This window comes from Sesamum indicum, linkage group LG15 (genome assembly GCF_000512975.1).
Source record: "Sesamum indicum cultivar Zhongzhi No. 13 linkage group LG15, S_indicum_v1.0, whole genome shotgun sequence".
NCBI classification, from domain to species: Eukaryota; Viridiplantae; Streptophyta; class Magnoliopsida; order Lamiales; family Pedaliaceae; genus Sesamum; species Sesamum indicum.
In genome coordinates this window covers 3436203-3463377 of record NC_026159.1, presented here as the reverse complement: position 1 = coordinate 3463377, position 27175 = coordinate 3436203, and the positions used below count along the sequence as shown (strand labels likewise).

At 37.1% G+C, this 27175-nt stretch overlaps 6 protein-coding genes, 1 long non-coding RNA gene and 1 other non-coding gene across 8 annotated transcripts in view; 2 read left to right on the top strand and 6 right to left on the bottom strand.

The window, feature by feature from the left end:
• LOC105177715 (CASP-like protein 5C1) lies at positions 1540–3532 on the bottom strand. The gene is made up of 3 exons (XM_011100953.2): positions 3085–3532; positions 2040–2172; positions 1540–1926 (listed from the first exon to the last, which is right to left on the bottom strand). Exons 1-3 carry the CDS (start codon positions 3213–3215, stop codon positions 1735–1737), a joined length of 456 nt encoding a protein of 151 aa, XP_011099255.1. The 5' UTR covers positions 3216–3532; the 3' UTR covers positions 1540–1734.
• Positions 6587–9244, top strand: LOC105177714 (pentatricopeptide repeat-containing protein At1g20230). The gene has a single exon (XM_011100951.2). It carries the CDS (start codon positions 6849–6851, stop codon positions 8910–8912), a length of 2064 nt encoding a protein of 687 aa, XP_011099253.1. The 5' UTR covers positions 6587–6848; the 3' UTR covers positions 8913–9244.
• Positions 9100–10833, bottom strand: LOC105177713 (oxygen-evolving enhancer protein 1, chloroplastic). The gene is made up of 2 exons (XM_011100950.2): positions 10471–10833; positions 9100–9991 (listed from the first exon to the last, which is right to left on the bottom strand). Exons 1-2 carry the CDS (start codon positions 10708–10710, stop codon positions 9236–9238), a joined length of 996 nt encoding a protein of 331 aa, XP_011099252.1. The 5' UTR covers positions 10711–10833; the 3' UTR covers positions 9100–9235.
• TRNAI-AAU lies at positions 11555–11628 on the bottom strand. Its single transcript has one exon. It is a non-coding gene; the product is annotated as a tRNA-Ile (tRNA).
• On the bottom strand, positions 11842–13862 carry LOC110013154. The gene is made up of 2 exons (XR_002288312.1): positions 13611–13862; positions 11842–12661 (listed from the first exon to the last, which is right to left on the bottom strand). It is a non-coding gene; the product is annotated as an uncharacterized LOC110013154 (long non-coding RNA).
• Positions 13979–16287, bottom strand: LOC105177712 (cold-regulated 413 plasma membrane protein 2). The gene is made up of 4 exons (XM_011100949.2): positions 15831–16287; positions 14949–15056; positions 14791–14861; positions 13979–14464 (listed from the first exon to the last, which is right to left on the bottom strand). Exons 1-4 carry the CDS (start codon positions 16004–16006, stop codon positions 14211–14213), a joined length of 609 nt encoding a protein of 202 aa, XP_011099251.1. The 5' UTR covers positions 16007–16287; the 3' UTR covers positions 13979–14210.
• LOC105177710 (BTB/POZ domain-containing protein At5g66560) lies at positions 18774–21959 on the bottom strand. The gene is made up of 4 exons (XM_011100948.2): positions 21233–21959; positions 21077–21146; positions 19621–20943; positions 18774–19512 (listed from the first exon to the last, which is right to left on the bottom strand). The coding sequence occupies exons 1-4, from the start codon at positions 21268–21270 to the stop codon at positions 18937–18939; spliced, it is 2007 nt and encodes a 668-aa protein (XP_011099250.1). The 5' UTR covers positions 21271–21959; the 3' UTR covers positions 18774–18936.
• Positions 26563–27175, top strand: part of LOC105177709 — a gene marked incomplete in the record, with an annotated part of 801 nt that continues 188 nt past the window's right edge. The window contains 1 exon segment of the mRNA XM_011100947.2: positions 26563–27175. Coding sequence (XP_011099249.1) covers positions 26700–27173 — 474 coding nt within the window.

The following is a 27175-nucleotide window of genomic DNA, read 5'->3' as shown; positions in this document are numbered from 1 at the left end:
ACTTATAACGAAGAGAATATTATGTTATTGGGGAGGGGGATGATGTAATTAAGTTTGCGCAAGTTGCAACGTAATTAAAACCAAGTCTTGGTTATTGCAGTGAGTGGTCTCTAAGAATCTTTATGAATATGAATGATTAGCTGTAATGCTGCCCTTTTCCCCAACCTTTTCTCATATCTTTTAAATAATATATATAGTCAGCGTCTGCGTACCGGCGACCACTCACTCCTAATTAGCTTTAAATTCAAACAAACTCTCATCACTCCTTCCATCCAATCATCATCTAATTTACTTTCATTCCCCCCATCCTCGAACCTTCCTTCACATGCCCTGTGCCCTACATTTACATTCACTTGCTCACCGACTTAGACTTAGAGTTGATCTAGCCATCATTTGAAATATGATATGCTAAAGCGTGATCCAAATGAGTATTAATGATAATTGATTTGCATACACGAATCATAATCTAGCTAAGGTGGTCATTAGTTAAAACTCTATGAAATTTAAGTCAGTTAAGATTTGATGTAAAAGAAGTTACATGATGAGCTCTCCTTACAAAATGCGATCTGATAGTAATAAATGCATACCTGTAAAATGGATTTATGTGTCAGAATAATTACAATTCATGTGTCAAAAGAACAGTGCTAAATCAATGTCTATTTAAATGGGTTGCGGGTTAGATGTGACCCGACCCTATTTATTTTCAAAGATTGTTTTTCTTATCTATTATTATTATAAATATATATTGTTCAACACAAGATGACAATGGGGAGTGATGCAGCGCACGTGTGTTGATTTGAGCTGTCAATCTCAATTCAGAGACAATAGAGTGCACGTACATGCATGCATGATTGCTTCAGCTCTAATTAATGAAGCTTTGCTACTGCTACTGCTACATGTATTTTGTATTTATTTATTTATCAGATTAATAATATTTATTTATTAGATCAATATAATATTTGTTCTGGCATCTTCGAATTGGACCACCACCACCTCCTCCAAGAATATTAATTAACAAACAACAAAAAATTGTGTAAATATATAGCAATTTTATAAGCCGGAGAATCTCCAACATAAGTCGTGAAATTGGGAATTCAAGAATCCAAACCTGAATTGGATATTCTTGGCTAAATTGAATGAAATAATACTGCTGGTAATGAGAGGAGTAGCTGGTCTCAGCAGGGTTACCAACCGGCAACACGACGTCGGACTATCCACCATGACCTATACATTAAATTCCTACTCAGATTCTCTTTTCTTTTCTACTGTACACACACACACACCCACACGCTTTCTGCTTTCTGGGCCTGAAAGAATTTTCATCTTTTCTAGTGTCTTCAGAAATATATAAAATGTTTGAGGAGCTGGGATTTGATCCAGGCCCAATTCCTACACAACCTATTCGTTTCGAAGCTCGCCAGTTGCCACTTGCCAATACGAACCCTTGGGCCCAGCACATGTCCAAATGGGCCGACTGCCCCCACAACATAAGGATCAATCTTCCTGATGAACTGAATCACTGTGATTCCGACATATTTCTTTTGCCAAGTATGATGACCATCATGGCCTCGCTTATTACATACAAATTTGAGTGGAATCAACTCCTTATATATGTACACTTGCAAGACTACAACGAACAATACTACAATTGTATTGTCTAAGCAGCAAAATCTTATTGGGATTTCCCATTTAATTTCTACATATGCATAATCGCAGGATTTGTACATAGATGGACTACACAGAAGGAAGGAGCCACAGATTGAAGAGGGAGGAGGATAAGGACAGAAACCACGACAAGAAGGCCATAGCAGCAGAGAGTTGGTATCTGGTGCATAACTTTCCGATGCAGAAGCCTTCAGAAGCAAGCAAAAGACTGCTCACGCTAGCCGTTGAGCAAGATGCAGCTAGCGACAGAAACGAGAGGACCTATCAAAGAATACACCAACTGTTAATTTGTTATTGTTCTGTAACTATAAGTGATGCGACGAATGGCAAATATATATGTAGGGCAAAGATAAAATGTGTGTAGATGTCTTTACCCAGTCTCCGAGGACGACAATTGAAAGTATTCCACGTTGACGAGATGGACGTCTAATGAAAACCGAGAACACATCCACCACAGCCAGAGTTAAGCTCCATGGGATTACCAATCCCATAATTGTTACCAAGAAGCTGCAAGTAGAAAGGTTCGGCCCAAATAATTACAGAACAGAACACCTACATTTTGCAGTTGATTTCTTGCAAGAAAAACAACAGTATAATGGAAAACAAATGTTCCTAAGATAACAATTCAATCAACAACTCAGGCATCTACATTAACTACAAATGACTGCAGCAAACAGTAACTAATATTTAATCATGTTGATGGCAGTTCATTTATGAATGAGAACCGAATGCCTAATGATGCTAAAGTTTCAGTTAAGTAGAATTACAGACAGATCAACTCACTGATTGTGTGTGTTTGTGTGCGCGCGCGCATCAAGATGAATTCTTTCTTGCTTATGTACATGACCACAGATATAAGGACAAAGATTGATGTAAAATGGTCCTGTTCTTGCACCCTTTTTCCAAAAATATGGAAACTGATTCAAGCAACAGTCATTTCTGAGAGCACTGAAAAGTGACTGCAGAAACTTAAAGCCATGTTCCCCTCAATAAATTGCATAGACACTGAGGCACATGCGCACCACCTCACTGCCCCTTCAAAGTCCTAAAATTCTCAAATTTTGTCCGACTCCTTTCATTCCCAACTATTTCTGATTTCTTAAGAATACCCCTTAAAAAACAATAATAAAATGATAGCTGTCCACCAGTTATATCCATACCGACAAAAACCAGAAATTAGAATAAAAAGTTTCTTGTAAATTATAAGTTCGCAGCCTCCCTCACTATTCTCATCCCACAAATCCTGTGATCTTTCCAGTCATCACTTCAACTCATATAATATGAACGCGTACGTATCAGCAAGAGATTGTAAAACAAACTTCCAATTCATAACAGAGGAAATCACCATATTCATAAACAGAGAATCAATTCACACATGATCACTACAAATAATCAAGAAGAAACAGAATTCTGAATTACCAGAAGGCAGTGTAACTGTAGAATTCAACATCCAAACACATGAAAAGCAACGAACCAACAGCAAATATAGCCTGTCCCAATCTCAAAGCCAAGCTTCCACTCGTCCCAAGCGCTCCTGGCAATTCTTCCATATCATCCGCACATAAGGCTCTCTCCTTCCGTCAATTTCTTCTGCAGATGCAATTCTTGTATATCTATCGTGGTGATCACACAGCTTCTTCATAGCCATTTAATTCTCTCCCCAGCCCATGCCACGTTTCTCATCCAAAGATGAAAAGGGCGAACAAACAGAGAAAGTAAAGGAAAACCGGAGTAAATTTTCTTCCGGGATTTGAAGGGAATTTGGTTTCTTACTCGGGGTCGGGGCTGTGCAGTGGAATGGAAAGTTATAGTTTGTGGAAAGGAAGAGGAAACGGTGGAGATTGGTTACGCAGGAAATCAGTTGGTGGGAAAGAAGACTTTTCCCTGTCCCTTTCCTTTTCTTCTAAATAATAATAATAATATTGAATAATGTCCATTTGATTTTCGCTTTTCCACTTTAATTTTCCAATTTGTTTATACATTCCCTCAACTTATTTATCTCTTCCATCCATGGTGGAATTAAATTATCTGAAGCTAAGAATTTTAAATTTATTAAATAATGTATAAAGTACCATAAATTTTAAATTAATAATAGTCATTATCAATCCAAAGAGCACCGCACATCATGTTGTGTTCAGTGCGCCTCCGGCATCCCCTTGAAAATTCAGAGGATCGAGTGTCATCTTAACTGATTGCGCTCATAACTGCATCAAATCTTTAAAGTGAACAAATACTCTTGTCAATGGGACAACGCAGGCAAGAAAAGTTGACGAAATTGATTTGTAACCTTGAAAACTGTATCTGAAAATTATTAAGTGTATCCGCAGTTTAATCATGTATCAAATTATTTAACATTTAAGAACTCTAAACTTTGCGATATATAAATCTTGAATAGTTTAATAGTCATTTTAAATGACATTGTCAATTATTACAATCATGAATTGAATTATTAAACTAGGAAATGCTTGTTGTGTGGAAACTAATATCATCACCAAGCGTAGAAGATAAACATTTGAATGTTATTTCGAGATCATTGTAGTATTATGACTTGCATAATATTATCAATTGGTGCACTTGATGTAGACCACATCAATAATAATTTCAATCAGGCTTGTCACATTTTGTTTTTAATCATATAATATATGGTATAGATCTTGTTCATGTCCCGGGTCCTATATATTCTCGTATATTCTAATATTGACATATTAAACAGCTTACCACCAACCAATTTAAGTCTTCAATCAAATTTAGTTAAAAGTTTGGTGAATGGTTACTAAAATAATAAATAAAGTATATATCCTCTGAACTAATAGAAAATAAGTAAAATCCTATGGGAAAACAGCTTATTATTTGAATAAATTCTATCTTTGGAGTAAGTGCCTCGTGGTCTAGGTGCAATACAAATAATGTCAATTTGCAACTTAAATAATAAATATTGAAACAAACATATTGTGCCAAATTAAGGTCTCAATTCTTGAAGTTTTTGTATCAGCGGCCCGAATCAAAATCATAAATTATCTTAAAAAAATATTTAATTAAAAAAACAGAGAAATTTTAAAATTTATACTCTACTTTAACCTGTCGTTTACTTGATATGAATTAAAACATCACACTCAATATTAATCAATTGTGTGAAGATTGTACAAGACCTCGAGGTCGCGTCGCTATCTCACTAGGTCGCATTGTCATCTCACCAGGTCATCGCCATCTCACCAAGTCATCGCCGTCTCACCAGATCATAACTTGCGACCTGATGATCTGTTTTTATCTTTTTCTGTACAGTTTAGCTATTTTGTCATTTTTTATAATTTGTTAGGATTTTTGATTATTTCATAAATTTGGTTTGTTAGCAATCAGTTAATTAGATTCCTTCTTGTTGAATTTATACAAGTTTCTCATTGTATTTCCTTGATGATGAATGATTATTAATCTTTCACCGTACTATTTTGAGAATGGAGATGTTTTCTTCTCCCTTGAATTTTAAATTTCTACAAATTAATTAATAACTGTTAATTATGCGATAGTTAAATAATACAAAAATATTATTGATCGTCCAAATTGGAAAAATCGAATAAAGCATCATCGTGATAATGATAAAAATAAAAATAGAATAAATGGAAATGTCGTGAGATGAGCGGTGGGAATTACATGGGAGCACACATTTGATCTCCACCATAGCTTTTTGATTTGGCAGGCTATATTCCCTATTATATAAAAACAATAATTTTCAAATATATATATATATATGTACATGTTCTTATGCCGTCTTACTATTCTCAGATTCCTTTCAATAATATTGACATTTAATTCCTAGTGATGGCCCCCCACCTTACCTCACCTCACAATCCCATATTTATGCCTTTTAGGTTGTGCCCATAAATTTATCAAAGCTTCGTAAATTGAACTTATATTCATACACAACATTTTTAAATTGCCATATGATTCCATAAGTTTTATAGTTGTGTCGGTATGATGTGTGTCTGAATTTAGCAAGTTTATCGAGGTTTAATCCAAATAAAAAAAAAATTAATATGTTTATGTATGTTTGGAATCTTAATTGTAACGTGATTTATAAGGTCGAAAAATTATAAAAACCACAAAGAGAAGTTCTCGATTATAATATTTCAATACTTAAAAGGAAAGAAGAAACGGCCCCAAAGTTTTTGAGATACTTTTTGCAATGATTTTATTAATAATAATAAAAGGGGTAAATGGTGCAAGTAGAAAAGAATACGACTTTTATGACATAAAAGTTATTCCATGGTACTACTTATTAGTATTATTTATTCCGTATACGCATTAATATTCCATGCTACAAAATACCTAAGAAAAGATGTATAAGTATTATCTATTGGTTTCAAAATTTTATTATGCTTTATGAATTAATTTGAAATTCTCTAATAATATAATTTTTTTGAATTTATTTGGAAATTTTAAATTTTAATTTTTTTCCTTTTGTCTGTAGTTAGTATCCTGTGCCAAAGCATGGAAGAATTGTATCGTTTAAAAAGTAATAAATAAATTAAAATTATAGTAATTAATAAGTATAAAAATAAAAAAAGTAGATTGACTACCAAAGTAAGCAGGATTTTGTGGTAAAAATAAATAAATAGAAAGTATAAATATTTCAAAGTTTAAAATAAAATGAATAATTCAAAATTAAAACTAAAATAATCATGAAATATAAAAAGTATATTTAGTATAAAAAATGAATTTTAAATATTTTATATAAAAACAAATAAATCTTACACTTTAACTAAAAATAGAATTCCAAAGAGGGTATGCAAATATGACGCTTACTTAGCAGTATCTATATTTCTGTTTTATTACATATAGAGTTAAATCATATTTTTGTTGAATAGTAAACATTAAATGTTTTAATATAAAATAATTAAAATGTATATTTTTGTTTTAAATTTAAGTTTATGAAGAACAAATAGCGGACACGCAGTCTTTTTGGATGAATGTGTTTTCCATATCCACCACAGAAATCGCAAGTGCCCAAAGCTGTTTCCTATCCTGGGGCCGCCATACCATTACATCTTTTCTTGTGATGTCTGTACTGTTAAACTGTCACGGAAAAGTAAATTTGGGTGTCTTCTTTCCTTCTTATTCTGGTCGATGATGATAAAGGGTTCTGATCTTTTGTACAAGTGTTTTTGGAGTTTAATGTTGATAATCAGATGCTTTCCAAGGTGCCCGGTAATCTCCCACCTCATGTGAATATCAACCTCATTCGAAAGTATTTGAATTCAGGAAATTTAGCACGCGCTCGCCAATTGTTCGATGGAATATCTCAACCAGATGTGCGGTCATGGACAGTCTTGATTTCAGCTTATACCAAGAATGGTTGGTGTAAAGAAGCAATCGAACTTTACACTAATATAAAAAACAGCGGAAAGATATGTCCTGATAAGCTCGCTCTTTTAGCAGTAACCAAGGCTTGTGCAACTTCAAGGGACTTGGCAAAGGCCAAAGAAATTCATTCTGATGTCTTGAGGTACAGGTTTAGCTCGGATTTGCTTCTAGGGAATGCTCTGATTGACATGTATGGGAAATGTAAGTACATTGAGGGTGCAGAAAGGGTTTTTGCGGATTTGAGGATAAGGGATGTGATTACTTGGACGTCCTTTTGTTCTTGTTATGTTAACTGTGGGCTTCCGGATGAGGCTCTTCGGGTTTTTCGTGAGATGGGATTGAGTAGAATTAGGCCTAATCCAGTGACATTGTCGTCTGTGCTCCCTGCTTGCTCGGCTTTGAAGTGTTTAAATCTGGGTAGAGAGATTCATGGTTATGGTATTAAGAATAGGATGGGTGAGAATGTTTTTGTGAATAGTGCTCTGGTGGATATGTATTCTAATTGCTCGAGCATAAAGCATGCAGAATTAGTGTTTTATAGCATGCCACAGCCTGATGTTGTGTCATGGAATGTGATCATATCAGCATATTTTTCGAATGGTGAATGCTGGAAGGCGCTTAATAAATTTCAAGAAATGAGAAATCAAGGGGTTAAGTTGGATATTGTTTCCTGGAACTCTGTCATTTCTGGGTGTGTTGATAATGGAAAAGCACAAGAAGCAATGGAGTTATTTAGACAATTGCAGCAGGTAGGAGGCAGACCTAATCAAATCACGATTACAAGTGTATTAACTGCTTGTACTTTTTTAGAATGTTGGAGGGAAGGAAAGGGCATTCATGCATATATATTCAGACATAGTTTTATGAAGGATGTGGCAGCCAGTACTGCTCTAGTGTTAATATATGCCAAGAGTGGTGACTTAAAAATGTCCAACCGAGTTTTTAATATGATGTCATTGAAAGACACTGTTGCATGGAACACAATAATCATTGCTAACTCAATGCATGGAAGAGGAGAGGAGGCTTTATTGCTATTCAATGAAATGGTGGCCTCAGGGGTGAAACCAAACTCTGTTACTTTTACTGCCGTCCTGTCAGGTTGCAGCCACTCGCAGATGGTAGATAAGGGGCTCTCAATTTTTCATTCAATGAGTAAGGATCATAAAGTTGAACCAGATCCAGAGCACTACTCTTGCATGGTTGACGTTCTTAGCCGTGGTGGTCGCTTAGAAGAGGCATATAACTTCATCCAAAAAATGCCCGTAGAACCAAGTGCAGCTGCATGGGGAGCTTTGCTTGGAGCATGTCGGATATATAAGAATGTAGATCTAGGACGAATTGCTGCAAACCGTCTACTTGAGATTGAACCAGACAACCCCGGAAATTATGTTCTACTTTTTAACATCCTTGTTACTGCCAAACTGTGGGGAGAAGCCTCAGATACTAGAAAACTGATGAGAGACAGAGGAATTAGAAAACTTCCTGGTTGCAGTTGGGTTTGGGTGAAGAATAGAGTGCATACATTTGTTGTTGGTGATAAAAATAATCATCAGAGCAATGACATTTATAAATTTTTGGATGAAATACGCAGAAAAATGAAATTAGCTGGATGCTACCCAGATACAGAATTTGTGCTGCAAGACTTGGATGGTGAGGAGCAGGAGGATAGTTTGTGCAATCATAGTGAGAAGTTGGCTGTTGCTTTCGGGATACTCAATTTGAAAGGTGAATCATCCATTCGGGTCTTTAAGAACTTGAGGATATGTGGTGATTGTCATAATACCATCAAGTTCATATCAAATTTTGTAGGAATGCAAATCATTGTTAGAGATTCTTTAAGGTTTCACCATTTTACACACGGAACATGTTCCTGTGGAGATTTTTGGTGAAGCCTGCAAGTGCATTTCATTGATATGAGCAAATTGTCGGGATTTTTGAAGACCCAGTCCAGTGAATAACAACAAAATGCTATGCGCTTTCTTCAAAGAGAAATAATCTTTTGGAGCTCCTTTCCCAAACGATTGCGCACACAACATTTTCCCAGTTGCTTTAATTGATTATCAGTTCAAGCACATATATTAAACAACCACAGTAATATACAAGCATGAAACTGATCCCGGTGCTTCTCCAACAAGGTAACTTTGGAGTTTGATGAACCCTTTCAATTACAGCAAAACTCAAGAATCAGTACAGTGATGCTAAATACACTCTATCAGTCAAGCTGGGCATACCAAACGCCTTGGATTTTCACATCTTTGGGAGCCTTTGATCCCAAATCAGTATCAGATGGCTGAATGCTCTCAAACACTCCAATCACCTCACCAGTCTCAGGCTTGCTCTGAGTAACACTCAGTGTGATCTTTCCTGTTGAAGATGCAACATTTTTGTTGTTCTCCTTCTCAAGCTCCTCCTCGTCTCCTCTTCCTCCAGCAGGCAAGGCAACTGCATTGTCATAACCAGTTGATCCACCCCTTCCCTTTGGGTCAAGGAAGGATGATCCTCTGTATGATGGCACGAGGAATTCTCCTCCAAAGTTATCGGGTTTGCCAGAAGCGACAAGCTGCTTGATGGTAAAGAGGAACGGCACTCGCTCACCACCAGGAAGCTGTACTGTAACAGCAGCATAGTCAATACCATCCTTCTCCTCGAACTTTACTGTGCCATCCTGAGATACCTCAAACGGCCCCTCAATCTCATCAAGTGTGTAGGTTAAACGGGTCATGAGCTTAGTCTTTTGGAACTCAGGTGGTGCATTCTTGTTTACTCCCTCTGCTTTGACAGTGAATGATGTGGGCTCCAGGCAGAACTTCTTGGCATTGTATTTGCCTGGCTTGAAAGCAAAGCTGTCAACACCACCCTCAATGGTTGGGCACTGGTTTGCTGTTCCAGTTCCTTTCACTTCTAAGTAGGTCTTGCTCTGAATTTCATCGTAGGTTAGCCGTTTTGGAACTCCTTCAGCATTGGCTCCCTGTAAAACAAATGAGTCTGATTAGATATCTCTATTTTACGGTAACTATGTCTATACATACGAGCTCTAAACCCTTGCTTGGATTTATAATAGTTGAGTTATAAATTGGGACAGAAAATTAAAACCCCCTGCAGCCACTTGTGCAACCATGTTGAGTATCAGGTTCTCTCTTTAATTTCAGGGTTCATACTGGAACACAAAAGCAGATACTCTCTTAATGTTAGAATTTCTTTGTCTATTCCAGTTAAAATTTGTTGTAAGATAATCAAATAATGCACTGAACGTACTATTCAGCCATAAATGTACAGATAAAGACTGACTGATCAATTTGATACTAACTAGATTTGTACCCTAAGTCCTAAGCTACTGGACTACAAGCATTCCTGGCATTCTTGCGTTATAACGTAATTACTAAACCACCGGATCATTTCAAACTAGAAATATGCAAGGAATTTCAAAAGCTGAACAAGGTATCATACCGAGACGACTAGTGCAGAGGTGGCAAGAGCAAAGCCAGCAATCTTGGCAGCATCAGTGCATTTCTGGGCCAAGTCCTTGAGATCAGCCTGAAGAGAGCATGACAGCCTCGCACTGGCGGGCTCAACGCCGAAGGACTTGCCAACGCTTTGAACTGATCTGAGCTGCAGGCTGCTCCTGGCTGAGACACCAACCTTGGTTGGCTGCATGAGGGTGGCAGCTGCCTGCAGTGAGGTTGCCATTTTTTTTGTTTTTGGTGGTTCTTGATTACTAAATGCCCTGCCCTTCTCTCTTTCTTCTCCTTATTACAGAGGATAGAAGAGGAGTAGGAAGTGGTTTGTGTGGGGGAGGAAATAATGTTGGTGGATTTGGTGCGAGTAAGATAAGAGAAAGGATAAGGGTGTTGTTTCATTGGTTGGTCTCAGCAGGTATAACTGGTTTTGTGGCTTGCCACGTGGCAATCTTGGTATTCAGGATAAAGATTTCACTTGTTCAATGAAGCAGTGTATGATGATTGACAGCCACGTTTCTGAAATACTGAAAAGATTATGTAATGAGGGGGAAAAATCCATAGAAATTGGATTGGAAGCAAATCTGAGTAAATATGGACTAATTATAAGCATTGAATATGTGGTCTGGAGTCCACATCTGCCTAAATCTTGGCGTCTTTCTTCCGCCGTATCTGTGTGGAAAGGCTGAAAAAAAAAGTTGGACTTTTACAACCTTCATCACTCTTACCATATAGCAATTGCAATAGTGTGCATGTTAACAGTCATGAAAACTATGCAGCGCTCATTAGTGCTAATTCAACCTCTAATTCAAAATTACAGAGCTGCTTTGCGTTTTAATGTCTGCTAACTTCTGCCACGACTGAACATATAGTATAAAATTTGGTTTAATTTTTTTGAACAGGATAAAATTTGATTTTATTTCAAACAATAATGTTACCAAGTTATTTACTAATGGGTAATGTATGAATGAAAACGCTATCTTTCTTGTCCTTTGGAACCAGCATAGGCTTAGTGTATGAGTTTCTTGTCCTTTTGAATATGCCAGCCAAAAGTGCTGTACAAAAAGTTTACTTATTGGCCCATGCAGGTCTCGAACCTGCGACCTTCGCGTTATTAGCACGATGCTCTAACCAACTGAGCTAATAGGCCATTGTTGATTGCAGCAACCATGTTTCATTTATAAACAATATCGTCACCTATAACTTCATTCGCCTAAAATACCAAAAGTCAATAGGCCAGTTGGCTGTAAGCTTCTGATATACGTTCTTAATCATGAAATCACCGAAATCTTTACCTTTTCTACTTTCGTAAAGGATGCAAGTTGAAAATTGGACCTAGAACTGAATGAGTCAGAAATGAAGGTTGAATAATGAATTTAATCTTTTTATTGCCGCTCCCTGTTCCATTGGTACGTGAATGAAAATTTTAGAAGCACGCCTCTAGGTTGCACAATTACAACAAATTAATTGTATAAAGAAAACTCAGTAACTTAACAAGATAAATTAACAAACTCCACGCACATCGTCGCTAGTCATAAACTTCTTTCCCCGTACTTGGACTGGTCTACTGTCCACACGAAAATAATCTTGAACCATATCCTCTTTCATTGCTCCCATTTTGGCCTTCACCAGGCGGGCATTCTCAATAACCAGATACCTTCAGATCACACCCCACCCGAAAGCAAATGAATTTCATCCCTTAGTGCCTGTAACCTTTTTCTTAGACATCCAAACCTTCAGTGTAACAATTACATGCCTGCTTCTCGGACTTCCACACATATGAGTTAATTACAGTAAAATCTAAGTGCAAGATATCACTATCTATAACTATCATAACGATATAACAATTCATTTATTCGGCTTTCCCCTTCTTGATATAACAATGGCAGTCTTCCACAGCCTATTCCCAATTGGACACAATCTTTGCAAGATAAGAAGAGAATATACATTAGTAATCAATGAAATAACATCAAGTGTTGTTTAAGAAAGAAACTGGAAGTGGCTCAAAAGTGCTTGAAGAACAAATCATCGTTGCCTCTCAAATGTATGATCATTTGAGAGAGAAGCTCAATCCATAAAGGAGAGTTTTCAGTTTCTCATCATTGCCACATTTTCCTTTTCCTTCCTCTTTTTCAGAATTTTTAAACAATTCCTTTTCCTTGCATTTTGGAATGAGAAAACGACTGTAAGAAACAGAACAATAAAATAATTCAGCGTGCCCACAAGACTTTAAACTTAAGAAACTTTTCAATATTTAAATAAGCATAATGGGGCATGATGCTTATAATTGAGTACAAACCAAGATAGAACTAGGGCATGCGTATGGTTGAGTACAAGACAAGCAAGCAGCTGCAGCAACTTCAACTAATTATTTGAATAATCAAGAAGCATTTGAATAATTGTACCAGTCTGTGCCATAATTACTTCATATTAATCAGAAAAATTGAATTTGGAACCGGAATAAGGTTTCAAGATCATGAACTTGAGGGGGTGAGTTGAGATTGAGGGAAATGATTCATGGATTTGAAATCGTTTTAATTTGGAAATAATGCGACTTTCTCAACGAGATTTTAGAAAAATAATCTTTATTCACTCTGAGGATTCTGAAATCTGCAAGCTGAATGAGAAAGCTTAACAGGAGACCTCAGTGAAGAAGGGGCGTTCAAAATGAGCAGGAAGTTCATAATTCAATCAACAAAACTTCACATCCCATTGTGCCCCAAAAAACTAGCATTAACAAGAGACACCTCTGGCAGCAAACAGTTCATTTATTGAAAAAAAAGCAGGAAAAAACGAATTTCAGAATTTTTATTGGAAAAAATCAAGAGAGAAAAAGAGAGGGTGAAATGGAGTTCCTCTCAGACAAATGCCTCGATTGTCGTCACGATGCGATAACGAATGGATTTCGATCGGACTCGTCATCGTAATTTGTTCATCACCAAGAAACACAAAATATCAACCACAAAAAGTCAAAAAAAAGAAGAAGAAGAAGAACAAGAAACCTAACAGGAATATGAAATAGATAAATGAGAAGACGAAGCTGACGGAATGATGGTGAAAAATTATTGAAAAACTATGAGAAAAATGATTGGGCAGAGCATTGGAGAGCGGAAAACAATGGATCTTAAGCACCTGAAAATTCCCAATTGGTACGCATGAACCATCATGATTGATGGAGATGCTAATGGGCAATTGAGGTAAGTGGCAGCGCTACTCCACTTCTACTTATATAATTGCTTCATCTTCAGTACTTGTGTCATTTCGAATTTTAGGGTTTTGGGTTAAGGATATTAGCAGCAGCGCCTCCACACTGGAATCGCCCCTATTCGCTAAAATGCCTTCGGCCTTATTTGCGGCCCAACTTCGTCAACTAGTCACATCTTTCTTTGGAAAAATTGCACTTTTGATCCGCGCACTAGAGAATATTATACTTTTAATTCTATAGTTTAGGAACTTAGCCCATTTAATCCTACACAATATACGGTACGAGAAATTTAGCATTTGATTGAAAAACAGTTTGTATTATATGTGAGAACCCGCGTTTCACACCAAACATAGAAGTTCAAGGTAACAAACCAAATATCAGGTCACAAGAACAAATTATTTGGGACCCCAACCTGAGCTTTTCTCTGTCAAGATAAACAAGAAAATATAGAGGGACAAGTTTAAGTTTATCAGCTCTCATCAAGTGATTACTCAATAACAGGTACTTTTTGATGGTAGAATATGGTATCACAAGACACGGGTTATCAAAGCCCAGATGGGGAACACCAGCAAGAGGATAATGCCGACCGTGTTTGAGATGCCGTGGCTTCGAGTGAAGGAGTTGCGGAATCCACCAGATGCTCGGATGTGTTCTTGCAGTAGATAGCAACCGATGACAAGACATATTGCTACTCCAACCCAGTGGTCTCTTAGAGTATGTGCAAAGAAACTAGGCGAAACTACCAGCAAAAGAATCAAAGATCCCGGCATCTCCAGCCAATCTGTAACCAACAAAAGCAGTTTCCAGGAGAATGTCTGGTGAAGAGCTCAAAACGACGCCATAAACATAAACGACCCTAACTGAAACTAGCAAGACTGCAATTTCTAATCCACATCTAGTTCAACTAGATTAAGGTCAATCACAAAGTTAGCAATTTACACCTGTCATTTGATTGGTTCACATATAGGCCAATGATCATTATAAGGCAAGTGATTGCGCTTGTTATGTGACATTGCCTGGCACCAGCATAAATGATGATAGCAATATATTGGATGGTCATTGACTCTGCTTAGTGTACAACTGATGGAACAGAAACCAGAACTTTACCTGGGAAATGTCGAGGTAAGAAAAGCCTCAGTACAACTGCAATCAGTGCAATCCACTTGCCTACTTCTCCCCTACACCATGATGTCAAGAACTCATAAGTAGCTGCTAAGTCGCTAAAGAAATGAGAGATAGAAGAGCATCCAGATAGGGGATTTCACCTAAAAAAGTTGAATAACACTGCGGGAAAACTGAAGAATATATAAGGAATAAGAAGTGCAGTTAGCATGTTCGTTCTCCAGTTTGTCCGGTCCAAGATCAACAAGTAGCTGCAGTTAGAATAAAAGTTACTGATGAGTATCTAGTAAATGAACAGATGAAGATATGAACATGCTTAACAAGTTTTTGGTAGCCATCATCAAACAATGAGGATAGAAGCATTTAACTTAACAAAATTGCCATCAAGATATGAATTTTTTCAACTTTTTCCTGGACAGATCTGGCGGGAGTTAAATGAGTTGCTGTCGAGCATTGGCCGGAAGATTCCATATGAATAAGGATCTTTTCCAATGTTTATTTCATTGCATTATGCAACTACTGCAGCAGCATGAATTAAGGATTGTTATTAGACATTTGCATAAGTAGGAGTAGAAATTCCTCCCTATAACTTAACCATAAGATGATCTTGAATTCCTTCTAATGTTACTGTTTCCTTGAACTAATTGCGAGAGTCAATTATTTCATAGATCTGCGTGCGTGTGCAGGGGTATGTGTTGCCCTATCTCTTAATAACATAAGACTGGAGAGCAAAGATTTTATCACAGAATTAGATGTTTAGACTTTCTGTCATCTTACAAAAGAACTGCCCTCACGCTAGTGAGAATCACCATAAGTTTATCGCTACCAACCTGGAAATTCATATGGTATATCCGTTTCGAAACCACTCTAACCTCACTGACAATCATGATAGTAGAGGATTCATTTGCAACTGAACTTTAAGATCAAAATCAAGAATCAAACCCATGAAGGAATTAAAGAAATAAAATGTGCAAAAGCAAAATAGGAGATGATCAGTAAGAAGGAGGAGCAGAGGAAGAACTGACATGGCAGCAACGGAGGCGACCCATCTGAGGAAAGAAGTACCAAAAGCGACGCCACCCAAAGTGGTGGCGTGGTTGATGAGTCCCTTGGCGGCAACTTTGAGCTCATTGAAGTCTGAATCCAGCAATGCCGCTGTTTCTTCATCAGTTTTCATGGTCAAATAATCAATCCTCCCCATTTTTCGCTCTCTCGATTCTTCTTCGATTTGGGTAATTGAGATTTGAGTCGGAAAATCTGAAACGAGTTAGTAGTTGGGTTGATGGTATTAAATTAGTGGGGACGGGTGAGCGAGCAGATAGTGGGCAATGTGTTAACTATGGTGGGGGTTTTGTAATCGGAAAACACTGCGGTTATACGGATCCATCGGCTTCCTAGTTTGACTGCGGCGGGAATGCTACGTGGAGCTCAGACAGATGCCACCCCTCTACGTGTAGTCGTGTACTTCCCTTCACCTCGTTCTTTTCCTTTGTTTTACTAAAATTAGATGTTTTTTCTTAAGTAGTCACTTATTTAATAATTAATCCTCGTATACGTGGTGCAATATGTGCATAAATTAATTTATTTAAAAAAAATTATTATTATTTTAAAAGCATACATATTAATTAAATAAAATACAAATATTTATAAACTAAAAAGATTATGAAAAAATATTGAAATAAGAAGAAAAACAATAATGGAGTTTGAAAGTTAAGAAGGAAGGAAAAAATAAAATTTAAAAAAAAATGACAGACGAAAAAATTGAAGTTACCAAAGAGGTACTCTTCAATTATATAACGAGTAATTACATTATTTTTTTTAAGATTAGGTGTAATTACATATAATTTTTTGTGGTCTGAAAATTGACTTTTGTTTCTTTCTAATAAATAGATCTCTATATTAGTCAAAAACTCATTGAATTTGTTGAAAAATTTTATTTACCCCTAATTGACTTATTCCTCACTTAATGCAATTCAAACATTTTTTTTATAACCAAAATGCTCTTATAAAAGTGAACATATATCACATCACATCCATTATCTTGTGAATATGTATAAGGATAGTTTGTTTAGAATAGATTTGATTGATTGAAAATAAGTCAGTAATCAGTTAGTCAAAAATAAATATAAATTTTCATTCAATTTTTTCACTAATATTTACAAAACTCAATTAATTTTGACAAATAGAAGAATGTATATATTAGATGGAAACAAATATCAAATAAATGTAAATTTTCAAATAAAAAAAGGTTAGGAGTGATTATAAGATGCACAATGCTTCCAATGTGGGTGTTGAGAATGGGTGTGGCACCCACGTGGCCTCTGAGTCAGCAACACATAGTGCACTTGGATGATAAATCAGAATGATCTTCCTTCATGTATGCGGGTGGGAGTCACCAAAAACTCCAACATGGCTGCTCTCAAATCCCAATTACTTACAAGGTAGGAATTCAGTCAGAAGCTGGAGTTATCACAATCACGCAAGTTTTCCTACATACAAGTCAAGTTGGTTAATGTCTTGTACTGCCATAAAATCTTAAGGAAGACACCATCGTTCTGCAACCAAGTATGTTACCCTGCCCTACTACTGCTATAGATTAACTCGCCTAATTTTCTTATTAATGATCAAAGTATTCAAAAGATTTGTTTCTTTTAAGTAATAATATGGTTTGTGCTTGTCATTTCATTTCCCTTTCTTTTTTCAATTAACCAAACTCCAAATTCCGAAGATAATAGTTCAAATCAGAAGGCACAACCATCTATCCATTGTAGATGTTTCGTCGGTCGGTGTGCATGTGTTTTATATAGCACAATTTGAATGAATCGATACGTTCCTGCTGGCACTGTACCCTTTAAGCAACCTTTCCTAGCCATGTGTTTTTGAAAGAGTCAGTGCGGGAAAACTGCGAATTATATATCATCTCTGCATGCTCCAAAATTCGTTCTTGTGAGACCATCTCTACATGCCACGAAACAGATCTGAATTGACTTGGGGGAACCAGCTAAGAGTGAGTAAAATGACTATAATGTCGTTTAACAAAGGCTTAAATATTTGAATACTTTGATCTGCGACCTGTTTTGTTCAGGTCGGGTTTAATTTATATTCTTTTTTTGCACCCAATTAGAGTTTGATCTACGCACTTTCATTCAACGTCACCAATGAAGTAACCATTTATCCGATTCATATGGTGTAGAATATTATTTCACATCACATTAACAACAGCAGTTCACAAACCAAAACTAAAAATCTTGCTTTTTCAAGTACATAAGTTGATTGATTGTATTTGTTGCATACTTATATTATTTCCAGACCTATTGATTGGACTGTTGTTTACCCGGATCTCGAACCGCAAGTGCAGGAAGGAAGATTCACAAATTGAACCTGAAATCAAATAAACGAAGCAGGACAACCTCGTGAGCAACCCTTAGTCCTCAATTCCATTCCTCAAGTCTAAAATATGTTGTGTTTAAGTTGGTAATTGTGAAAATTAAGCCGAACATTAAACCAAAAACTGATTTGTAATGTGCGCAATGCATTGGACTCTATTGCGTATAATTATATAATTAACTTTTGTTTAACTCATTTTAATCAATCTTAATAACGTACGTATAATTGATGGTGGCAGCATTTCTGCATTATGTACCCTGAGACGACAAGAATGTGGGCATTTGGATTAAAAAGAAGAAATTATTGCAACCGGAAAAGAACATGTCACCATGGATGCAAATTGTTAAGTACAGAGACAGAGATCTAAGCAGACGTGTACAGTACACTCCCACTATCTACTGTTCTTGCCTTTTGAACTGGAAAAAACACCTCAAAAGCAGTGACCACTTGCTCTATATATATATATTTTCTTTTCTACTACCTGCCATGCCTGCCAACATTAGAATTACATTATTCATCATCTTCATTCTTAATTAAATAATAATAATAATGATAAACACTCTTTTTTAGCCTTGTTCGCGTCTCTTTGCAGTTTATCTTAATTAATACACCCATTTTCAAAGACAGTATTCAGACAAAGAAATAAGAGCATCCTCGTGAATTACTTGTATTCACACCAAAAAAAGAAAACAAAGGGAAAAATAGGGGGCATAAATGAAAAAATAATTTAAATTTATTGGGATACTACTGTGTACGGCGGTGGCCGCGGGTCTTCCGTGTGTCCACCACCGTCGGCTCCTGTGAATCGCACACTTGGGTCTTGAATTTGCACCCAAACTTGGCCCGCCAACCACCTTTCTCCGCGTGTCCCCGTGTTCCCATTTTGTCTATTTTCTCTATGGCCTTCTTCATGGTGGTGCATTCCTTCTCTAGCTCGTGCACCCGCGTCCTCATGCTATCCATGTCCAGCCGCAGCACCTCATTCTCCCTCACCGCCGCTCTCCATGTGCTGCTTCCCTCCTGTGGACGTCCCACCACCGCCACTGCCCTCCCTGTCTCATTCTCCTCTTCGTCCTCCTCTCCTGCGCCCTCACTAGACAGCCTTTCAGCCTCACCTGCTGTCCCCCCATCAGCGCCGAGAAGAGTTCCGGCAATGGCATGGCGGAGCTGTAGCTGCTCATAGAACAGCACCTGGACCACCGCCCTCAGCGGCAGCCGCTCGTTCTGTGCGGCGTGAGTGCATGCCTCTAAAGTTAGCTTCTGGCAATCTAAAACCCCGCAGATCTTCTCTCTGTCCGCCTCGGAAATCCACGGATGCGCCTGTGCAAATATGCACATAATTGAAATTCAATCTTCAGGATATTTTAATCAACAATTTTTTTTTTTTTGAATTAAATCAATAAAGATTTGAATCTCGGCAGATCTTACCTTAAGATAAACATCAACTGCACGGTAAAGGCCGTCATCAAAGAGTCTGGCGTGATCCGGTAGGGCAACAGCGAGGTCGTAAAATTTTTCCGGCTTCAAATTAGCGTCGGAAGCAATTTCCGACAAGTAACCATCGATCAGTTTCCCAACCAGCATTAACGCTGCTGATCTGACGCTAATATTTTCATCTTCGCCTTCAACTCCAGTTGCAGAGCTCTCCTCCATTCCTTCAAGAAAATACCCCAAAATTCTTTCCACGCAATCCACATCGTATAACGTTTCATTCAAATACGAATAGCTAGGAATGAGCAGATCGTCTAAAGTCGCCTGCTCCAATTGCGATCCGATTTTCTTCTCCAATGTTAACCTGCAGGCCTCAGAAGCATTCAAAATATACGCCGTTCGCAACAACCCAAACAAAAGTCGCGTGGCATTTGGAGCTGATCGCAAGGTCTTTTCTTTTGGGAGATTAGAAATAATCGTTTCCAGGAGCTCTCTCTGCTCGTTCTCTGTGGGCAAACTGGTGGAAGATGAGGATGGCTTTCGAGTTGCGCGTGATATTCCGGGGATGTACTTCTTGGCGTAGTGAATCAGACAGCTCTCGATAATTTCACCGCTCAGATTCAAAGCTTTCATGGCGTGAATTAAACGTCTGAACAATGACAAACTCATTAACCCGAGCTCATCTAACCATGAATCCACAGTCGCAGCTCCTGCTCTCGTCGCATTGCCGAATTTCCTCCGTGGGTTAGCTTCATTTCCACCTTTGTAGTTGGCAGCTCCGTCGTTCACCGGCCAGCCAAACAGCGACGGATCTGAGGCGGCGGCTTTGCTAGCAATGGCCTCGATGCATCTCTGCACAATCCCCAAGTTTTCCGCCACGGGCAATATTCCTTCGCAGGAGGTCAGAGTTCTGATGGAGTGTTTGATATTTTTGAGGACCGACTGTGAGATAAACCTTTCGGTCTTGGAAATGAGGTTATCTTCCGAGTACTCTTCCGTCATTTCCAAGTACTCACCAGCGCAGCGAAGAGGGGCGACGTTGGTGGCTGAGAGATCAATTTTTACACCGTAACAGAATTTCGCGGCGGTCTCAAAGGATTCAGAGCCTCCCGGAAAATCTGGGAGAGTGATGTGACACTGTTCCTCGTCCTCTTCGTTTTCTTGTTCTTCTTGGATTTCTTGTTTCTCTTCACTGTCATTGTCAAGTTCCTGGGTGGATTCAGAGGGTGTTTGGATTCTAGTGGTTCTTCCTGTCGCTAGGCTCTTCTCTTGTTCTGTTATCAGCTCGTGAAGCTTTCTACTTTTCGACATCAGAGGGAACTGTTGGAAAATGAAAATTCATTCAGAAGGAAACAGCACAAAAGAAGTATTAATAATGAACAGAGAAGAACCGACAGCAGATGACTGTGAGCTGAATCTTGAGGTGATTTTTTAGGGAGAAAAAGAAACAGACCTTGTGGAGATGGAAAGTCATATCATCAACTTCGATTATAACATCACTTGGCAACCCTGTAGTGCAAAACCTGAAACAAATATACAGAAAAACATCAAACAGGTGAAAGACAAAACTAGAACAATGAGATTCAGTGGTGGGAGTTTCGAGCTCAACCATGCTTGCCCTTTGGAACTGGGTTTTTCTGCAGCCATTTTCTCTTCACCCGAAAGACCCTCAACCTCAGCTAGAAAGTAATGAGATTACCCTAAGCGAGATTCATGAAGCTGAAAAAGGGATTTGACTTGTGTATGAAACGGGACTAAAAATGAGCCTAACTTTCTGATTTCTGAGTCTTATGGAATGATTATGTATGTGGAAAATGAAGCAGAAGTCCAAAAGGAGGTGTATGAAGAGGGAGTAGGTAGGCAGAGAAGACTGAGTGAGTGGGAAAATATGGAGGAAGAAAGAAACTCAGAACGGACAAACGGGGCTTTGAGCAGAAACCGATAAAGGCAAAGGCGGACGATGATGGGTTATTGAGATCGCATTGATTGTCTTCCTTTACTTTTAATCTTGAATCAGATCAGAATCTTCCTTCTCTCTTTTTTGTTGAGAGAGAGTGTTAATGGGTGGGGGGATGAGGAACGAGAAGGAAGGAAAAAGAAGGGTTGGTTGGGGTTTCAGAAAGGTGGTGTGACTTTGAATTTCTGCTTTATAGTAAAGAATAAAAAACAAGTATGATTGTGGTGATGATGATTATTATTTATGTGCAAAGCAAAGCACAGCACCCCACAGCAACTACATTGCTTGCCAACTGTGTTCCTGTGTTTTTGCTTTTTGTTAGGCCCCAAATTGAGAAGCGGGGAGGGCATGCAATCTTCATCAATCATACCTTATGCCTCACCTAATTCACCAATCATATCTCAATTTTCATCCTCCTTTTTGAGGTTTTTGTACTCGTTGATCTCATTCTACTGTGTGTGCAAAGCTGGTTAATTGTCCGATTGAAATTTTTTTATTCAAATCAAATTTGATCGAATTAAATCAATTTTAAAACAAGTGAAATATATTTGTTATGTAATTGATCATTTTTTCGCAACTGTATACCATTTGCACATTAAATGTATTATACTCATCATATAATTGATTCAAATTCAATCAAATTTAATTTAAGTTAGAATTTTCGGATTAAATATAATTTACCCTTATATTTTTTTACATTTTTTTATTAACACAAGAGATAAATTGCATTAAATCTAAAATTTTTCGACATATTGCTCCTACTTAGAACTCATGAGCTATAATTATTATCTTTTACCAAGGAAAAATTTTGAAAAATTATATTTGGAGTCAAACTTAATTATTTGATGAGTTTTTGACTCATAATTATGCTCTTATTTCTGTTGCTACATATGCTAAATTTAACAATGCGACCCCACCAGCCAAGATGCTTTCATCTGGTTGAGGTGAGTGTTTCACCACCTCTTTTTATAATTTACAAAATTGTCGGAAATCAACAGAATTGCAATTTATTCATTTATAAATTATTTTAAAAGAATAACATTAATAAAGAATTATATTAAGAGATAAAACTTAGTGCCACTGTTAACTTAATCAATTGCAATACTATTTAAAAAAAAAAACTAATGTTTCATTGACTAAATTGACCTGGGACGTTGAAATTTGCGAAAATTTCCGCAGGTTAGGGCTGCATGTTGCATCATCATTAACGCCTGATTACTTTCTTCATTGCAACATAATTAAAGAATTATGAGGATAAAATAATTTGAGATTGTAGTACTATAATAACATTGATGCCATCCTATCGCCACAATGCGCGCCTTGCTCACTCAGTACGTCATATATCAATATTTTGTCGTCATAATTTCTTGGGTCCAAAGATAATTAAAAAAAAATTCAACAACCAAATAAACAATAGGGTTAAAATAAATTAATAAACCATACTTTATTTATTTTACTAATCCGTATATAATCCGATGCGTGTATATAATTAATTATTAAGAATGTGATTGGTGAGACACGTATAGCCCATGAAGGACATTAAGATGATGGTGGGAAGTGGTGGGAATTAAATGTGTGGAATTTTGAATTTAAAAAAAATGGTGGTGAGTATATGTTTGTGTGAAAGATAGTGAAGGAAGAAGATGATGCATCTCTTCATTGGCTAGCCATTAATGACAACATATCTACCCTTTGTACGCTTTATTAATTATTCTGACATACTAGTTACTAGCTTTGCATTTACTACCATACCCCTCCCTTTCAAATTTCAAAATCATTACTCAAATTCCACTACTCTATATATATGTTTGTACAAACCCAAAATTAACATACCCAGTTAGTGAAATTAAAAATAAATCAACACCACTCGTCTTTTTCTATTTTTTTTTGGGGGGGCATAGTAGCTTTTTGTGATTGAGAAGTAGGTATGAATATTGTGATTAAAGAGAGACAAAAAGCGAGTTTTGAGGTTGGAAGGGAGTAGGGGTGGGTGCATGTGAGCGAACAGATCAAAGTATTACATTTACTATATAGGTGAAGGAATAATCAGTAGGAAAAGGTGGGATTTCCCTTTGTCTGTTGGTGAGTGGAATTATGAGTAATTACCTGGAGGAGGACAATTTAATTACATGCATGCATGCATGCCCATACTTGTAAATTTTCCAACAATCCCCTAACTTCTTTTCTTTTTTCTTTTCTGTTTTTATTTATTTATTATTATTATTATTTGTATAATATGTTTGGTGCTAGTTTGAGTGTCTAGCTACTATATTCATTGCAGCATATTATTAATTTTATGTTTGGCGCGGAAATGAGATATGAGTATTTTGTTTTATTTATTTATTCTAAGACCCACACATTGAAAGGTGGAGTTGAGACATACACCTCAACCCATTATTAACATATATCTTTTGAGAGGAACCATTATTCACATATCAATGTGTAGACTTTAGAGTTTGAGTTTTGAAAACCCAATATAAACAAAATAAGATGTACATGTAGGACGGTGATCTTCATCTATCAAAGGCTAAATTACAACTGGCCGCCTTTAGATTTGTCATAATTATAAATTCCTTATCGTTGTTTAAAAAATTATAAATTTCTCCTTAAAATTAATGAAGGTCTAACAAATATCCCCCTGCAACGGGCTGGTACGTACGAGAGAATATTTGTTAAACAATTTCGTTAATTCGATGAGCATATTTCTAATTTTTACAAGAGAGTAATTGTAACTATAACAAATCTTAAAAGAGAATGTTGAGGTGAAATGATGAGATGAGCATAGGAAAGTTAATTAAGCAACATGCAAATGCATTAACGTCGGTAAAGAAAAGGTGTAAGATGAGGAACACGAATCAAGAATGGTCTCATTGGGTGAATACTTGCTCCCCACTTGCTAATTATAATTACTCATAATCATTCTTTTAATTAATCATTAACCACCTCTAGTATGTGTAATTAGGAAGGGCTATTAATTAATTAATCCATAAATGGTTAACGGTAAACAGTGGGTTGGGAGGAAGAAAGAGCACAAACATCAGAACCACATAATCCAAAAACAGCACAAACCCCCGTAATTAAGTGTAAAGTTTTAAGGAAAAATTAATTAAGGCACCCTGCACTAGGTAAAACTAAAACCACTGCTGCTTTCTTTAATTTAATTTTTACATTTCCAAACACTTGTAAACTTTGTTGCTCAATCTCTCTTCACCTCACTTTGCACACCCCAATTTCTAATATATAATTTATATAGTGCATAATTTTAGCTACGACATAACAAAAAATATATATATATATTTACTACAGGTGAAGGTAGGTAATAATTAATGAAAGCGTGAAATATGTGAAGAGAAGGTGTGCAGTAATGTATGGGGCCACATTGAATTGATGTTGAAGAAATCAGTTTTTGTGAAAACAGAAATGGAAAAGCAATCATTAACTTATTATTATTACAGTGGAGTTATATATAAATGTTGTACCAATTGACAATAAATAATTTCCAAAATATGGGTTAGTTAGGGTAGAGGAAGTGAATTATGTTTGGATTTTTATGTCATAATAATTAATGGTGTCATTATCTTGCTTAATTGGAGGATTACAATTAGTTAACATTGTGTCGGCAGTAGATCAACTACAGCTGAATTATAATTTTTCATGCCAATATATACATATTATGACACCCACTAATTAAATTAAATATAAACAAGTTTTGATACTTATATTATGTGATGAAGACACATATATATATATATATATATGCTACCCGACCAGTCCCCAAAATAATTAATAAACTCATCATTAATTAATTAATTAAAAAAATAGAATATGATACGTACTCCATAATTGATAATATCAATAAATGTTAAAGAATCTGATTCCAGAAGTAGTAGTAAGCCATGAGGTCATGCCAATTAATATTGATTGCTTCAGCTTCAATTCACCAAATATTTCAGTAATTACTAGTTCACTAATTATTTCCACCCATTTTCATTTTTTTCCTAACACAATATATATATATATTGTTGAATTAAACATAAAACATTAATATTAATTAATATTCACTATATAACATGCATGCTCTATATGACATACATATTGTTATGCATGTCTTAATTTCATCCTTAATCCGTTCACATCAGAAGATCTAAACACGAGACATAAACCTGGGGTGTTTGGCATTCATGTTATTCATGTGGGTTTTTGAATTCCATCATCATCGATCACCATCATCATAATCTCATTCTCTTAATTTCATTAGCTAGGCTTTGGAAATAACGATTTCTTTTCTTGTTAGCCCCCGTCCCGCACAACCCCATAATTAGACTGATTAACTTGCTCTGTATTTTGTTTGTTCCATTTGGACTCTCTCTATATATCTCTGAATTAATTAATGAGTCGTCTACCCAACTGCATGACCCTCGTGTTGACGAATGGTTATCCAAGATTTTTTACTAGCTAGCTATAAAGAAATCACTGGAAATTTTGTGCAAGAAATTAAAATCCCGGGCGCCCTTTAATCCATCATATGATGTGATTATGATGACTCTGGTGGGAAGAACAATTGCAGGAAGGTAGATGTAGCTAGGCAAGATGAGACTAGTTGGGGCTGGCGTATCACGAAAGTTTTGTCACTCTTCATCACATCAGATGATGCACCCACCACTCATCTAAAGAATTTAAATTTTAAAAAAGCTCTTTATTCCAATATGAAATCACCCAAACAAATGTAAAGAATTTACTATTAGAAATTCAAACTTACAATCTTCAAATTCATAATACCAATTCTTTGCCCCACAAACTTTTGAATGTAGATATGTATTTTTGGAGATTGAGCATAGTGGCCCAGATGGCCCTATTACTCTCTGATACTGCCAATTCTTATAAAGCAGGATTAGGAGCAAACTCTGAAATAGATCCAGTCCATTGGCAGAACAGCCCAACATGTGTAAAACTTATGAATTAAACCTGGTGGTATATGACTGACGCCATTCAAATTGAACTGTTACCTGTGGGTTGGGGTTTTCGTCTTTTCACTGTATGAATATGGTCCTGGTTAACCCACACCACATATCCCAAATATGAATTCAGAGGATCACTTTTGTTGTCGGAGTGAAACGCCATGGCCTCCACAACCTCACTCGTCGTACCACAAGCTCTCCCTGCGCCCCAAACAGTGCACGCTAGGAAACATGCGCTCGTGGCGCTCCCGACGCGGAGACACTGCTTGCTACTGTTCACCGCCACGACGGCGTTGAAGGCGATGGAGGTGCCGGCCAGAGCGCAGGACATACCGCTGTTCGGCCTGAGGAAAGGGCTGCGTAAGGCGGAGCAGGAGGCGGAAGAGATTGTGAAGGAAGGTTTCGAGGTAGTGGACAAGGGCATCGTGGCGGCTGAGAAGGGGATTGAGGCGGCTGAGAAGGGGATTGAGGCGGCCGAGAACGGCATTCAGACGGCGGAAAAGGAGATCGAGACGGCAGTGAGCTTCGGCGGGCTGGCGCAGGCGGGAGTTGTCGCCGCAGTGGAGGCCCTCGGGGTTTTGATCGCCACTTCTGTTGTCAATGGGATTTTAGGGCCGGAAGCTCAGAAATCCTGATA